Source organism: Hippopotamus amphibius, chromosome 3, assembly GCF_030028045.1.
Source record: "Hippopotamus amphibius kiboko isolate mHipAmp2 chromosome 3, mHipAmp2.hap2, whole genome shotgun sequence".
Taxonomy (NCBI): Eukaryota; Metazoa; Chordata; class Mammalia; order Artiodactyla; family Hippopotamidae; genus Hippopotamus; species Hippopotamus amphibius.
In genome coordinates this window covers 68,013,070-68,029,099 of record NC_080188.1, presented here as the reverse complement: position 1 = coordinate 68,029,099, position 16,030 = coordinate 68,013,070, and the positions used below count along the sequence as shown (strand labels likewise).

The 16,030-nt window shown below is 40.0% G+C and overlaps 1 protein-coding gene across 2 annotated transcripts in view; it reads right to left on the bottom strand.

Moving 5' to 3' along the window:
• The window catches only part of METAP1 (methionyl aminopeptidase 1), a 61,447-nt gene extending 56,693 nt beyond the window's left edge, over positions 1 to 4,754 (bottom strand). For both annotated transcript variants that reach the window (XM_057729679.1, XM_057729680.1), the window contains exon 1: positions 4,607 to 4,754. In XM_057729679.1, the coding sequence (XP_057585662.1) occupies positions 4,607 to 4,720 (114 nt within the window). In that variant the 5' untranslated portion in view covers positions 4,721 to 4,754. The remainder of the gene's footprint in view (positions 1 to 4,606) is intronic.
• Between the last annotated feature and the right edge of the window lie 11,276 nt (positions 4,755 to 16,030).

The window sequence follows — 16,030 nt, the reverse complement described above, 5'->3', positions numbered from 1 at the left end:
CATTTATTGAAGTGCAGTTAAACAGCAACTAAAAAACTGAAAAGAAACTAAATTCAACCGTACCTGAGTAAATACAGGACAGTACATTCATCAAATAGTATATTATTCAGCCCTTACAAAGGATAATGTAAATGTAGCTATTACAGACATTCCCAATGTATTCGTTAAGACATAAAAGTGGGGAAATTCCCCAAGATTATGTATATTATGGTGTCATTTTGATAAAAACACATAGAAGTATATGCACTTAGGTATGTAAGAATATGTAAATGTTTGTAAGAATACCCATCAAAAAACTCATAGAAATTATCACTGGGTAACTTATCACCTGTATTTTCTAATTTTTCTACAATAAAAGTTATTTTTATTTAAAAAAAAAAATCACCACCTCTCTAGACCTTCATCCTATTCTTTTTTTTATAAGAAGCTAAGACAGTTGTACCCAAACACCTATCTTACAGCAATATTTAGGCATAGTGTGAGGTAATGTGAGGAATTTAAAGAAAATCCCTAGAAATAAAAGGTATAATATGGTAATACCTCCATTGAGGATGAAGATGAGTCCCAGAAACACTCTGCATTGTCAGGAACTTTGTTACCAAAGGAGAAAGAGGTTTAGAGGGCAGGGCTGCATTTCAAAGATGCTACATATTGGAAGGGCAATTCCTTCCTCACTTTCCAACTCCAACATATAAGATGCCCACCCACTCACTTTATTACTGAAGACCCAGTCAGTCACCTTACATTGCCACTGTTTCTTTGAAAGAATCTATTGCAAGAATTTATTCAAAATGTTCATAACAAATGATGCCTCTCCTTAAACATTTTTAAAACTTCCTTATAACTGACTGTAATAGTATCAGACATAAGGCTACACGTGTAATAAAACTATTTACTGAACACTGTGTGAGGCACTTTGCATGCTCTTATTCACCTTCACCTCAAGTCCATAAAGAGGGTGCACCATTAGTCCTCTCTTATGAAATAAAGAGTACACCAATAGATCCCTCTTATAAATGACTTACCTAAGGACATGGTCACAAAAATTTTAAACCCAGGTCAGATTCCAAACCCAGGATCCTTCCACTTACACTATACTACCTTTTAAGTTCTTATGCTTTATGAAGGGCTGCAAATCACTCAAGTCCTTCTCAGCAGATCCTTTAACTAAGGACAAGATAGGATCTGCCCTGGGGTTCACTATAGGCTTGACTGCTCTTTGCTTTTCCTTCTCAGGCCCAATGACCTTTTTTCTTTAACTTAATGAACTTAGTGCCTACTGTACAAGGAACTTAAGAGAAATACAAAAATGAGTACAGCACAGCCTTCATCCTCAAAAAACTCTCAGGGAGAATAAACTACTCGACTGCTATTAAAACTGATCAACTACTTTTGAGTAAGATGGATGGATACATCTATAAAGAAATACCATCAATCAGGAACTCCTGAAAAGCTCAATTTCAAGTAAAACGGATTTTACTCATTAAAGGACCAAAATTTTTCTTAAAATTAAGCATGCTAAATAAAAATATTTCTATCTTCTTAAGCATAAACACAGTATAACAATAAAAAGAGCTAACATTGATTAAGTGTGCTGCTGTGCTAAGTGTTTTACATACACTTAGTATTTAGTCTTCACCAAAACCCTGAGACTGGTATTATTCACAGACCCATTTCAAAAGGCTGTAAGAAAAAACAAAGGTTATCTGCCCAAAGCACACAGCTACTAAGTGGAGTTGTGATTCAAATTCAGCAGTCCACCTCTTTATTCTGCCTTTTGACAGTAACTCAGGCATTTATTGACCACCTACTGCATAGAGCACTGTGTTGAGAAATGAGGATAGGGCAGTGAACAAGACAGCTTATTGATGATGCTCGCCTCCTGATTGAAAGACAGATAAACAAGAACAAAAAAGAAGTAACTACAGATTGTATAAAATGTTATAAAGGAAATAAGGTGGTGTGACAGGGTAACCAGGAAATGCTTACTTCTTTTATGGCTTCTTGTGGTTTTGTCGCCAGTTTGTTCCCAAAGATAAGCTGGCCAGACAGCCAGGTTGGGGACCAGAGGAGCATGCAGATGGGAAAAGACAGACCACTGCTCGTGAAGATGATCAGAGACATGGCAAGAAGCCCCAGTTTCATCATAAATGTGGAAACTGGCTTAGGAAAAGTTAGTGATTGATCAAGGTCTCAATCTGGGACTGAAAGAATAGCTGTGATTTCAGAAGAGAAGATGACATTCTGGGTAAAGGAAAGAGTATAAATACAGCCTCTGGTTACAGCAAGAGAATAAAGCCGGACTAAAAAGAGGTGCCCTGACCATGGGGCTAGAATCCTGCAAACAATGGTAACTCTATTTGTTATAGGTGGGGGATAAGCATAGTCAGACTGTGCTATACTAGGGGAAAAATACAAAAGTTTTTGTTCCTTTAACCTTTTTTTTTTTGGTAGGTGTTTATTTGCAAGTTGGGGAACTACAGTAGGGAAATGAACTAAGAGAAACTGGTGAGAAATTTTTAAAACTGACTAAAGGAGGTAGTAACAGGAATGAAGAGAGCGCTGCGAGCACCAGTCAGGATATGTTTGACTACAGGTTTAACAATGGGACTAGAAACATACCTACGGAATCCAACATGAAATACCTACCATACTGAATAAACCCTGCATGTTTTCACATATGTGTTGGTATTTTTCCACAAACCCCAATAAGCCAATGTTCATTCTACTGAATACCATGCCTAAGAGAATATCACCTATCCTTGATGAATATGGCTTCTTAGTATCTTTTTAAAATCTCAACAGGTAAGTGTCTGTATATATTAATTCATTTAGCATTACAAAATGCCAACTAAATGTAAGCACAATGTAAACCACATTATTCTACTCAGAGGGTACACAATTTCCAAAGACAAACTACTGTTTTGTTTTGTTTTGTTTTGTTTTAAGTACAGGTCCCACACAGGCCTCAACAAATTACAGAATATGAAAATTATTTTAAAGAAACAAAAGGACTCAGACCAGGTTTTAGCATGCTGAGTAGTCCCAATGCTATTTTTAGGATGAGCAACACCTCTCCACGTGCAACTTTTTCCAAATGTTACTAACAAGGTCTAGGATCATATCCTATCTGAAAACAAGACCTGTACAACATGGCTAGGCTCTCTTACAACGGCTTATCTACAAGTGTCGGACCTTAAAGATTTTATTTATATGTTACTTTTACACACACCTTTATGTTTACACATTTTATATTTCCAATATTTATATTCTCTGTGTTCATTGCTTTTATATATTTGTTTTCCTCCTATTCTTTTATATTTTTATACATAACAGCGCTACATTGTACTGGCGGCCTTTAAAAAAGAACTGCCTTATGTTTTACCAAGATTTCACATTCATTGGATAATTTGGGCCTCAGAACAACCTTGTGAAATATGTAAGTATCATCGTCCCCTCTGTAGAGAGGCGGGACTGGAGCTCAGAAAGATTAAGGAACTTGACTAGTCCAAGATCTCAGACTCAACAGCAAGGGCAGGGCCCTGACCGTGCCTTCAGACTCTTTGTTCACGCTCTCCTCCCCCCAGAGCACTACCGATTTAGTACCTGAATATCCATGTGCCTCTCTTCAACAAACCTGGACGGTAACCAAAAGCCGTGCCCGTGCCGCCGGGCCAACACCGAGCGTCTAAACGCTGCCGGAACACTAGCGCTCTTCAGTAAACATAAACACCAGCACACGTTTCAGTCCGGACCCCATTCAATGCCGGCTTTGCTCCACTGCACAAAACTTGTTAAAATACACTACGGCCTTAAAGCGTAACCCTTAATGGAACTGTCTTTTTCACTCAGTGGGAAATTCAGTAAATCAGAGGCGACTCATACTGTTAACTTATGGTTTTGTAAATTAATGATTTGGGGTGCCAAAGGAAAAGAATGAATTACACAGACCCCCTCCATTCCCAACCCCAAAGTTGCTTAAGTGTCAATGCGCAGCAGTAAAACCTGGGGACTGAGGTGGGTGGGGCTGGAGCTTGTATTCCTCCTCTCCGCGACCCCCACCGTCCCAGGTAACTCAGTCCTCAAAGCCCAGCGGGTCTCCTCCGACCCCCAATCCCGTCGCGACCAGAGTGCCTACCCGGCCCGGCAGCCCCCCGCGACCAAGACCAGAGCTCGGCCAGGAGCTGCAGCTGTGGCGACTCGCACAGCTGGGGCCGCCCCCTTCTCCCGGCGTCCCCACCTGTCCCGGGCAGCCCGCACGCCTGGCAGCCCCTGCCGGGGCAGAGGATGCGCGATGAGAACCCGCTCCTAAACGCGGCGCCCTAGGGCGGCCGAGCGACCCAGGGCAGGTCCGCTTCCCACCCCAGCCCATATGGCCGGGGCCACTCGCGTCGCTACCCTGGGGGCCCGGCGCAGCCGGGGTCCAGAGGGGCCTCAGATCCCGCGGAGGCGAGAGGGGGCGGCGGGGCTGCAGCCGCGGGGAGGAGGAAGCGCGCGGCCGACGAGCCCGCCCGGGGAAGAGGAGGAGCGTGTCCCGAGCGGCCGCGAGGGCAGCCGGCAAGGAGAGGAGAGGGGGCGGCGGCGCCGCGGGGGAGCGGGAGTCTACCTGCGAGCAGAAGTACGAGCCCTGGATGCCCAGCTTGATGCAGGTGGGACACTGGAGCTTGGCCTCGCTGCTGCAACCGTCCGTCTCGCACACGCGCGTCTCCACGGCCGCCATGCTGCCTGGCTACTGGAGGAGCGCCTCACGGAGGAGGAAGGGGAGGAGGGAAGCAGGAACGGCTGGGCGGAGGGAGGGCAGGGGAGGGGAGAGAGGCCGAGCCGGGGGAGGAGCTCGGCCCGCTGGGCCCGGGCGCGGAAGGGGGAGGAGCGCCGGGCCCGTCCCGACCGCGCGGCGCGCCCCGCCCCGCGCGCGCCGCTGGAGCCCCGCCCCGCGGCCTTCGCCCCGCCCCCCGCCCGCGGCCCCGGGCTACCCGCGGCCGGCGCGCACGTGGGGACCGCGAGGGTACCAGGCAGGGCCATCGGCGCTTCCGCACGGTCCTTCTTCCACGGTCGGCGAGTGCGACCTCCTGGCGCCCAGTGGAGAAGGCCAGGTGCGGCCGACCAGGAGAGGCCCTCTCAGTGCCAAGTGAGAGCTCCCCAGTCGTCCCTTACTGCCTGGATCCCACACTCTCAGGCGGTTGGAAAGGGCGCTCTACGTCTCTGTGTTGGTCCACCCGGCAGCTCCTTGCAAAAGGAAAGTAATTCACTTTTTAAAGTTCTGTTTCTCGCCAGTAGTGTTTGCTCTGAGGCCTAAGGACGGCTGTTCATTCACAAAAAAGGAAGCCAGGAAACTGTCAATGAAGTGGTGGGCTAGGACTTGCGTCCTCCTTCCCGCGTGACCGATTTTTTTTTCACGCCACCCCTCCTCCATTCACAATGTACGGTGCTAATGATGGTAACACAACTACTAGATATTCAATACAAACAGTAGTTTTTTGTATTAGCCCAGTTGATTGTTTAAGAGGTGAATAGCAGAGGATTATGTTGATCATGAAATGTCAGAGTTGAAAGGAGCTTTAGACATCATCTAATCCAAACCTGTTGCCTAAATCTTTTCAACTACATCCCAGATCTGCCATTTTCTAATTTGCGCTTGAATATCTCCTACCACTAGGGAGGAGAGAGGTACTGATGCTTATTGATCATCAACTTGTTAGCACAGGTTCGTGTGCCCAATGCACAGTGAGTGCAAACAAACCAAAACGTCCCAGTTTGCCGAACCTGGAGCAGAGAAAGATTTATTGCAGGGCCGTGTAGGGACACAGGTGGCTCACGCTCTAAAAAACCCCAGAGCTCCTTGAAGTGTTTCAGCAAATCATTTTTAAAAGCCAGGTGAGGGAAGGGAGGGTTGCAAAGTATGTGATAAGCTCATGCACAATTCTCTGATTGACTGAAGGTGAGGTAACAGAACATTGTCACAGAGGTTCACATTATCAGTCCTTAGGCTCTAGGAGGCCTAGGGTTATGTGCTCATGGTCATCAAGTCGTTAACATCTTCCATTCGGTGGGGGAGTTTTCACATCTGTAAAACAACTCAGGAAATGTGTATCAAATACGGTTATCTAGGTAACTTCAGAGAGGAGCTAAAGCAGAGGATATGGGGGAAGGCCCCATAGGTCCTGCTCTGTTATAAACTAAGCTGTGAACCTTGTGTTATCTGATCCACTTTTTTTTAAACTTTCCATATTTGATAGATGACAAAAGCTAATATTTTATTTTTAATAACTTTGTTTTGTTGTATAAGTGATACAAATAATGTAATGAAGTCAAAGAAATTTTAAAATATTATATACACATAAGCAAAAAGAAATCAAGCACCAAATATATGTATGTATGTATATGTATGTGTATATATGTGTAATAGATATATAGTACATCTATATAGAATATTTTTAAACAAAGAGTATTTAGTTACCTGTTTTGTTCAAGTTGTGAACTTCATTTATTGCCATCAAATATACTTTTTCCAGGGAATTCCCTGATGGTCCAGTGGTAAGGACTCTGCACTTACACTGCAGGGAGCACACATTTGATCCCTGGTTTGGAAACTAAGACCCCACATGCTGCATGGTGCAGCCAAAAAATTTATATATATATAATTATTTTTCCACATAATTTTTATGTCTGCATAATATTCTATTGTATAACTTACTGAGCTGAATTCACTAATAGTAGATATTTAGGTTATTTTTAATTGTTATAGATTATAAGCAAGGCTTCTGTGAATACCTTTTTAGTTCAAACTTTACATAAATCCTTATTTACTTAGGATATATTCTTAAAAGTGGAATTGCTTCATTAAAGGATTGTCACTGTTGTTTATTCTTTTTTATATAATTTGCCAAATTTTTCCTCCGAAAGTATGTACAAATTTACACTCTGGTCAGAACTGTATTAGAGATATTATTTCCTGAGACCTTACTTGTGCTAGGTATTATCTATTTTTAATGTTTTTCATTTTGGTAAATAGATAAATCTATTTGTTATTAGATTATAGTAAGGCTGAACATTTTTCTATGATTATAGCATTTGTATTTCTTTTTTATGTGTTTGCTTTTGTTTGTTAAAATTTCTTTTTTACAGAACAATACTTAAAAAAAAAAACTCAAGCCACAAATTGGCCACAATACCATCACTTAAGCACATCAGTGTTTTATCTGTCCTTGTTACCTTGGATCCTTATTCACATGCATATTAAATGTTTACATATTTGCAGTTATTGATAGAATATTTTATTCTGCATTTTTACATAGCACTATGCCATGGGTTACTCTTAGATTTAGAAAAAACAGTAAGCCCTGTTCCTTTCTTATATGATAGCTCTTTATGTATTTGGTACTATCCTGTCTTATGGTTTGTCAGTTCTTACAATATTCCCTTGTATTTTATAGTATGTTTGGATCCCTTGTAATCTTTGTCCATCTATCCTTGAGGAATTCCAGTTTGTTGACCTCTGACGGGTTGTGTCCAAGATTGAGCTAATCAAATAGAGGAACAGGAATTTCTGAAAATTCTAGTTCAAAAGACCGTTGGGGTTCTCCTCCGGCTCAGGGAGACTGGAAACTTTCCTACTTTTGCTAGCCATCTCCTGGAGGCTGCTGCTTCCTTGCATCTTTAGGAAAGCAGTGCTCGGGGCAGTTAAGAGCACAGATGTTGTATTAAGATAGGCACACCTGGGTTGAAACCTCTGCCTGCAAACTCCCTTCCTGAGTTATGTTTCCATGGGGCACTTGTTTAACCTCATTTTCGATATCAGAAAAATACAGGTTAGAGTACCTACCTCATAGAGTTTTGTCATGATTAAATTGGATAGTCTTTGTGAAGTGCTTAAGAAACTGAGAGATTACATTTATTATCAATATTAGTTAGCTTTGCCATCAGCTCCTCTTTCTTCGGTCCCCTTCACCCTCACAAGACAAGCTACTGAGTGACATAAGCTTCTTAAGACCACTTTTCTGGCTGTTCTTAAGATAATCAATTTTTTTTTCTTTTTTTGTATTGGCTGCATTGAGTCTTCATTGCTGCACCCGAACTTTCTCTAGTTTTGGTGAGTGGGGGCTACTCTTCGTTGCGGTGCGTGGGCTTCTCATTGTGGCGGCTTCTCTTGTTGTAGAGCATGGGCACACAACTACTGAAGCGCAGACTTCAGTAGTTGTGGCTCGAGGTCTCAATAGCTGCGACTCTTGGACTCTAGAGCACAGGCTCAACAGTTGTGGTGCATGGGCTTAGTTGCTCCATGGCATGTGGGATCTTCCCGGACCACGGATTGAACCCATGTCCCCTGCATTGACAGGCAAATTCTTAACCACTGCGCCACCAGGGAAGTCCCAAGATAATCTTTATGCTTTTATTTAAGCATGAAAAAGTGACAAGACATAGATTTTTATAAAATTATGTCAGACATAGTCCCTTCTGAGATTTTTAACTGAAAATCCCCATTGGACATTGGTTTCTGTTTTAATTCCTGTGGGCAAAGTTCAGCCAATCCACTTCCAGGCAGAAGAATGGATTTCAAAATCTCAGGTGAGAATTTGACATTTCTAAGAAGGCTATGGCCCTGGAAGCACTTGTTTTCCCTGGACTTTTGCACAGAGAAAAGCATTTTTCAGGTAGTGTCTAAGTACATGCCCAAAGCCATCTGCCTAACTAGCTAATCAGCTTCAAGTGTCCACGGACAGTTCACATTCAACATGGTCAAAAAGAAACAGTTGTCCTCTATTTGGCACTCTTGCCACCCCATTTAAATATGCTTTTTCTCCTGAATTCCCTATTTGGTTTAGTGACATCCTTTCTACTGTTATCTCCGAAGTTAAAAATCAGGCTCTCTCAGAAGTTCCCTGGTGGTCTAGGGGTTAGGACTCGGCACGTTCACTGCCGTGGCCCAGGTTCAATCTCTGGTCAGGGAACTAAGATCCTGCAGGCCATGTGGCATGGCTGAAAAAAAAAATTAGGCTCCCTCTTCTTCCCCAGGACCCTACATCAAATTAATTATTCAATCCTATAGATTTTATCTTCTAAATATTTGTTTTATATATTCTCTCTATTTGCTGCAGTTTTAGGTTAGGCCATTTTAAGCCTAAGCTTTACAGTAGCCTCTTAACTATGTCTAATTCCATTGAATCTAATCCCTGCCATCAGACTGATTGTTCTAAGAGACAAATCTGATCATGTCTTTCCCCTGCTTAACGGCCTTCACTAATATGGGGCCTGTGGAGCTGGAGCCAGGGTCAAAGAGATGAGCAGAACTTGCAGAGTTGGAGCCAATGAAACATTCAGACCTAAGGGGATCTGTGGGACCACCAAGGCCAGAGCTAAGGAGATAATCAAGGATCAGGGGCTTGGTACATAAAGGGGAAATGAGAAAATAACTACATTAAGTATATTGAGAGCCAAATTTTTCACTAAGAAGGGAGTTTAAAATATGGAAAGGCTGAAGGCTAGAATGAAACATGTAGTGTTGTATTGGAATTAGAAGTATCAGTGTGAACTCAAAGTTTTGATAGGTAGATAGATAATATAGACGTGTGTGTGTGTGTGTGTGTGTGTGTGTGTGTGTGTGTAACATGTTGGCCACTAAGAGGGCCTAATGGCAATGAGAGTATCTAATTTCCAGATCTTTCTAAATACCGTTCCCCACTAAAAGGAATCAGAGCTCTTTGGAGAACTGGCTTATTCCAGGAGCAGGGGAAATACAAGATAAATCTGTAAAGTCTTATTGTACCAGAACATAAACTAAAGCTCAAAAATAATGGAGAGTATAAAAAGGACATAGTAGCCAATTTGAAGGAGCTCCCACTTGCCAAACTGGAGACAATCTGAGCATCAGAATAAATAATAATGGTACCATATTATAATCCATTTTTTAAAAATGGTCATCCATGAGCCCATACTGATAAAAACACGTAAATAAATGCACAAATAGGAACAAAAGTAAGCACTTCTTTGCAATAGAATGTCAGATAATAAATGTGTAAGAAATGAATTCATTAGAAAATCACCATTTGGCAATCATTATAATAATGCTTGGTTCAGGCAAGAGCCATTAATAAATGCTAAAACAATTGGGGGAGAATTTGTTAAGCAACAGGATATTTATGTAGCCTCAGTGTAACTCCCTACAAAATATTTATCATTTAAAAAGGCAAAATAGTAACTTCACAGCTGAGAAACCTTGCAGATGCTTTCTTAACTATGTTATCAAAGTTAAAATCACCAGTAAAAGGACACATCAATTTTGTGCACCTCCTTACATGAAATGCTGAGAACACAGTATATCTTTTGTGGTGTTCCTGCCAGAAATGCATAATTGATTCTAATTATGAGGAAACATCAGACAAATCCAAACAGAAGACAATCAACAATATCACTGACCTATACTCTTCAAAATGCCAATGTCCCAACAGGGAAAGATTTGAGGAACTATTCCAGATCAAAAGACACTGAAGAGACATAGCAGTTAAATGCAACACTTGAAACTGTGTTGGATCTTGGACCAAAAGAAAAAAGCAATGTTTTTGCTATAAAGGAAATTGGTTGTATTTAATCCCTAATTGATCTGTGGTGAAACTATTTCTTCAAGATCCGGCTCAGATATCACTTCACCCATTAAATTTTCGCTGACCTCTGCAGCTCTAGTTAACCAGTGCCTTCCGTTGTGCTAATTCTATACCAGGTACAAGGTGCTATTATTGCAATTAACAATAATTTTAAGTAACATTTAAGAAATTACTATATGCTAAGCATATGGTCATATGTATAAGTATAGATACTAATGGGTTTGCTTTTAATCCTCATAAGGACCCTATAAGGAAGGTACTAGTACTAATCCCATTTTTATCTCTCTAGCCCAAGTTCACATAACCAGTATGTGGCTGAGCCTGGACTTGAGTTCAAGTCTGACTACAAAGCTCATGCTCTTAACCACTATACTCATTACCTTTAATCTTTGACCTGCCTCTCCTTCTGGACTGTAACTTCCTTGTGACAGGAGGGTTTATGTCTCATTTTTCTTTCTATTCCCAACCCTTAACCCTAGCATAATTCTTAACATATAACAAGTGCTCAGTAAATGTTTTTCCTCATTAAGTTTTTTGTAAATATGAATTATCTCAAATGTTCAAAAAAGAAAAAAGGTATCTGAATGTGTTGACTGAGAGACAGAACGAATTGGGGGTTGGGGGGAGAATACCTATTCTATCAGAACCCAGAAAGAAGCACATGACATGCTCAAGCTGGATAATTTGAGAAGAATTTAATAAAGGGACTAGGGACTTCCTTGGTGGTCCAGTGGTTAAGACTCCTTGTTTCTGCTGCAGGGAACGCGGGTTTGATCCCTGATCAGGCAAGTTCTCCATGCTGCAAGGTGTGGCCAAAAAAAAGTTGGGGGCGGGAACTATATATTATACTAAGGCGTGGACAGTGTCTTGGAAAAGCAAAAGAAATGGTACAATAACTGAGAGTTAACAATGGGGCAATATTTACATTTCTTGGTCTGAAGGAGTAAGGGGACTGGGCAGTAAGCTGCAACTGCCCTAGAAAATCAAAGACACTGGGTTTGGTATTCAAATCCAGTGGAAAATGGCTCAATTATATTTTCTCTTTCTGGAGTAGCATTTTTTTTATTGATGGAATCTAAAAATGCTTTGTGTCTGATGAAGAAATATTTCTAGCCAAAATTGAGAAGTTTATTAACATTCACCAAAATAGTTTTTTGGTTCTGTCTGCTGCCCTGCATGGGCCCAGGAAATGGACACTGATGTTCAGAATTCAGCAGAGATTCCTGGGTAGTAACTTATTGGATACTTCCAGTATACCACAGTAAATGCAAATACCAAAACCCAGAGTTAGCTCAGAGGAGAGGGCCTCCTAGCAAGAGTTGTGACTTTTGGTTAAGAGACCTAGCCAGCCCAAAACCACCCCAAAGTCAGGAATCTGGGACCTCATTCTCTTCCTTCCTTTTAATCCTCTAAAAGTTACAAGGATAAGGAGTCCATTGATCTACAGTGGACCATATAAGTCAGCCTCAAAGGACAGAGGGCCAGATTGAGAAGGGTGGAAAATGGATCCAGAAGGACAAATGGAAGATCACTCAGAATAATGTTGTACCTACCATCTCTCTTAAGAAATGAAATACGGCCAATACAGTTGAAGTCCTCAAGGTACTCCTCCCCAGGCACATCCCTCTACTTCCTCTCCCGCAGTGCTACCATAAAGATTCTTATACTTCTGCATAATATGTTATTTTTAAAATAAAATTGAATACAGAATTTTCTGAAAATGACTAGCACCTTCCTTGCTTTGTCATATTTTTATACTTGAGAAGCATCATGGTATGAACAACAGGTTGGGAGTCAGAAAACTCTGATGCACGTGTCTAGTTCCAAACTCTTTGTCTTGTGCAAAGCACTTAAAATCTTACAGCTTTTGTTTCCTCATCTGTAGAATATTGTTACGAAAATCAAATGAATTGGTGCCTATGAAATCATTTTGTAAACTGTAGAGCACCATATGAATGTAAATGACCACAGTTTGTCTGCCTCCCTTCTATGTATAACATACCTGTGAGAGTAAGATCCTTGTCTTCTCGTTCGTTTGTTATTGTGTCCCTAGTATCCAGAATGGGACCTCGCACAGTACAAGGCAATGCATTAGTATTAGTCTGGAAAGGCTAACTGCTGTAACAGACAATCCCAAAACTCTCAGTGGCTTCAGAAAATCAGAGTTTATATCTCCCTTATGTCAGAGTCAGTTCTAGGTCAGTCAGGGAAGCCCTGCTCTCTCAGCCAATCAGAGATTCCGGATCAATCTTTTATCGCTACCATATGCTAGGGCCTTGGAATCCTTACCCGAGGATAGGCTGGCGCAGGAGCTTTCCTGTGCATGAGATTTAACAGGCCAGCACTGGTAGTGGTGTAGTTCACTCTAACCATTCCGTTGGCCAGAAGTCAGTCACTGGCCACATCCAATGGATGCTAGAAAACATAGTTTATCTGTAGCCTCAAAATATAAGAGAAAATGAGTTTGATCACCATCTACCCAGTCATTGCTATGACTTTCGCTAAATATCTATAGAATAAATACATGAAGAAACGAATGAAATATACACATATGAATGCAGCCTAAGATCCACTTTTGTTTTTTAGCTTCTCAGTAATGACTTAATTTTTTTTAATTGAAGTGTGGTTGATTTACAATGTTGTATTAGTTCAGGTATATAGCAAAGTGATTCAGTTGAGTGTGTTTGTGTGTGTAATATATATTCTTTTGCATTATAGGTTATTACAGGGTATTGAATGTAGTTCCTTGTGCTATACAGAAGGTCCTTGTTTTTTATCTATTTTATATATAGTAGTGTATATCTGTTAATCTCAAACTCCTAGTTTATCCTTCCCCCCCACCCCTTTCCCCTTCAGTAACCATAAGTTTGTTTTCTATGTCTGTGAATCTGTTTCTGTTTTGTAAATAAGTTCATTTGTATCATTTTTTTTCAGATTCCACATATAAGTGATACCATATGTTTGTCTTTCTCTGATTTACTTCACTTAGTATGATAATCTCTAGGTCCATCCATGTTGCAACAAATGGCATTATTTCATTCTTTTTATGGCTGAGTAGTATTCCTCTGTGTGTGTGTGTGTGTGTGTGTGTGTGTGTGTGTGTGTGTGTATGTTTACCATATCTTCTTTATCCATTCATCTGTGAATGGACATTAGGTTGCTTCCATGTCTTGGCAATTGTAAATAGTGCTGCTGTTGAACACTGGGGTGCACGTATCTTTTCAAATTAGAGTTTTCATCCTTTTCGGACCTGTGCCTCAGTAATGTGATTGCTGGATCATATGGTAATTCTATTTTTAGTTTTTTAAGAAACCTCCATACTGTCCTCCATAGCAGCTGCACCAGTTTACATTCCCACCAACTGTATAGGAGGATTCTCTTTTCTTCACACCCTCTCCAGCATTTGTTATTTGTAGACTTTTGGATGATGGCCATTCTGACAGCTTGTTAGGTGATATCTCATTGTGCTTTTGATTTGCATTTCCCTGATGATAAGAGATGTTGAGCATCTTTTCATGTGCCTGTTGGCCATCTGAATTTCCTCTTTGTAAAAATGTCTATTGAGGTCTTCTGTCATACAAAGTGAAGTAAATCAGAAAGAGAAAAACAAATATCATATAATGTCACTTATACGTGGAATCTAGAAAAATGGTACAGATGAACTTATTTGCAAAGCAGAAATAGAGACACAGATATAGAGAACAAACTTATGGATACCAAGGGGGCAGGAAGGTGGGATGAATTGGGAGATTGGGATTGTTATATATACTCTGCTATGTATTAAATAGATAACTAATGAGAATCTATTGTATAGCACGGGGAACTCTACTCAATGCTCTGTGGTAACCTAAATGGGAAGGAAATCTAAAAAAGAGGGGATGTATGTGTACGTATAACTGATTCACTTTGCTGTACAGCAGAAACTAACACAATATTAGGAATTATACTCCAATAAAAATTAATTTAAAATGTCTATTTAGGTCTTCTGCCCATGTTTTGATTGGGTTGTTTGGGTTTTGTTGGTTTGTTTTGATACTGAGCTCTATGAGCTGTTTGAATATTTTGGAAATTACACCCTTGTTGGTCGTATTGTTTGCAAATAATTTCTCCCAGTCCATAGGTTTTCTTTTTGTTTTGTTTATGATTTCCTTTGCTGTGAAAAAGCTTTTAAGTTTAATTAGGTCCTATTTGCTTATTTCTGCTTTTATTTCCATTACTCTAGCAGCCAGATCCAAAAAATATTGCAGCAATTTATGTCAGAGTGTTCTGCCTATATTTTCCTCTAGGAGTTTTATAGTAGCCAGTCTTACATCAGATCTTTAATCCATTTTGAATTTATTTTTGTATATGGTGTTAGAGAATGTTCTAATTTCATTCTTTTCCATGTAGCTGTCCACTTACTGAAGAGACTGTCTTTTTTTCTATTGTATATTCTTGCCTCTTTTGTTATAGATTAACCATAAGTGTGTGTGGTTTTTTTCTGGGCTTTCTATCCTATTCCATTGATCTATGTGTCTGCTTTTGTGCCAGTACCATACTGTTTTGCTTACTGTAGCTTTGCTAGTTAATTTTTCTAACGCATAGTATGATAAACTTTGTTTTTAGTTATAGGCAGAGCCAGTGCTTGACCTACAGGTATTGCAAAAATTGCCTGACCTGTTTTGAGGAGACAGCTTGACCTTGATTAAAATGCTTTAATTATAACATATACATATTTTAATTCTACTAGAAAGTGATTTTACAATTAATATTAACATCGTACACATTTGTGTATGTTTTTATGTGTATATATGCACAGAGCAGCAAAATAACAGAAGGACGAGATTACACAAATTCACATTTCAGCCATGCACCACGTAAAACATATCCCTGTGTGCTTACTATACAATATGCATGTGTTCATCAGACAATAGATATTATATCTCCAATAATGATTTTTACTCATGAAATGAAATAGAATTAACATGTTTTGCTAAAAACCTCTCTAAAAGTCAATATTTCCTTTACTGTGTTGCCATACATAGCTTTTCTGCAATATTCTTTTTCAATTTTTAAATAACCAGATTATAACAGGCTGTTTACAATTCTAAGAAATGACATCTTTTCCTTCTTATTAAATTACAAAGCACTCAATGCATTTTAATAGATGCTTTGATTAAACTGTGAGTATGAATAACAGAATTCTTCTTGGTCTTGATTTGCCAACATGTATGTGAAATCTTGATGGGGGAAAAATTCCCACATCTACCTCATACATAAATACAGAGGCTCTTAAAATATTTAAAATAAGATATTTGTACTTAAAACCATATTTTAAATGGACACAATAAATATTACTTGATAAATATTTGTTAGTACTTTTAAGAGGATGATTTTCTCACTTCATCAATAACATCTACTAGAGTTTATGAACTAGAAAATATAAAAAATAT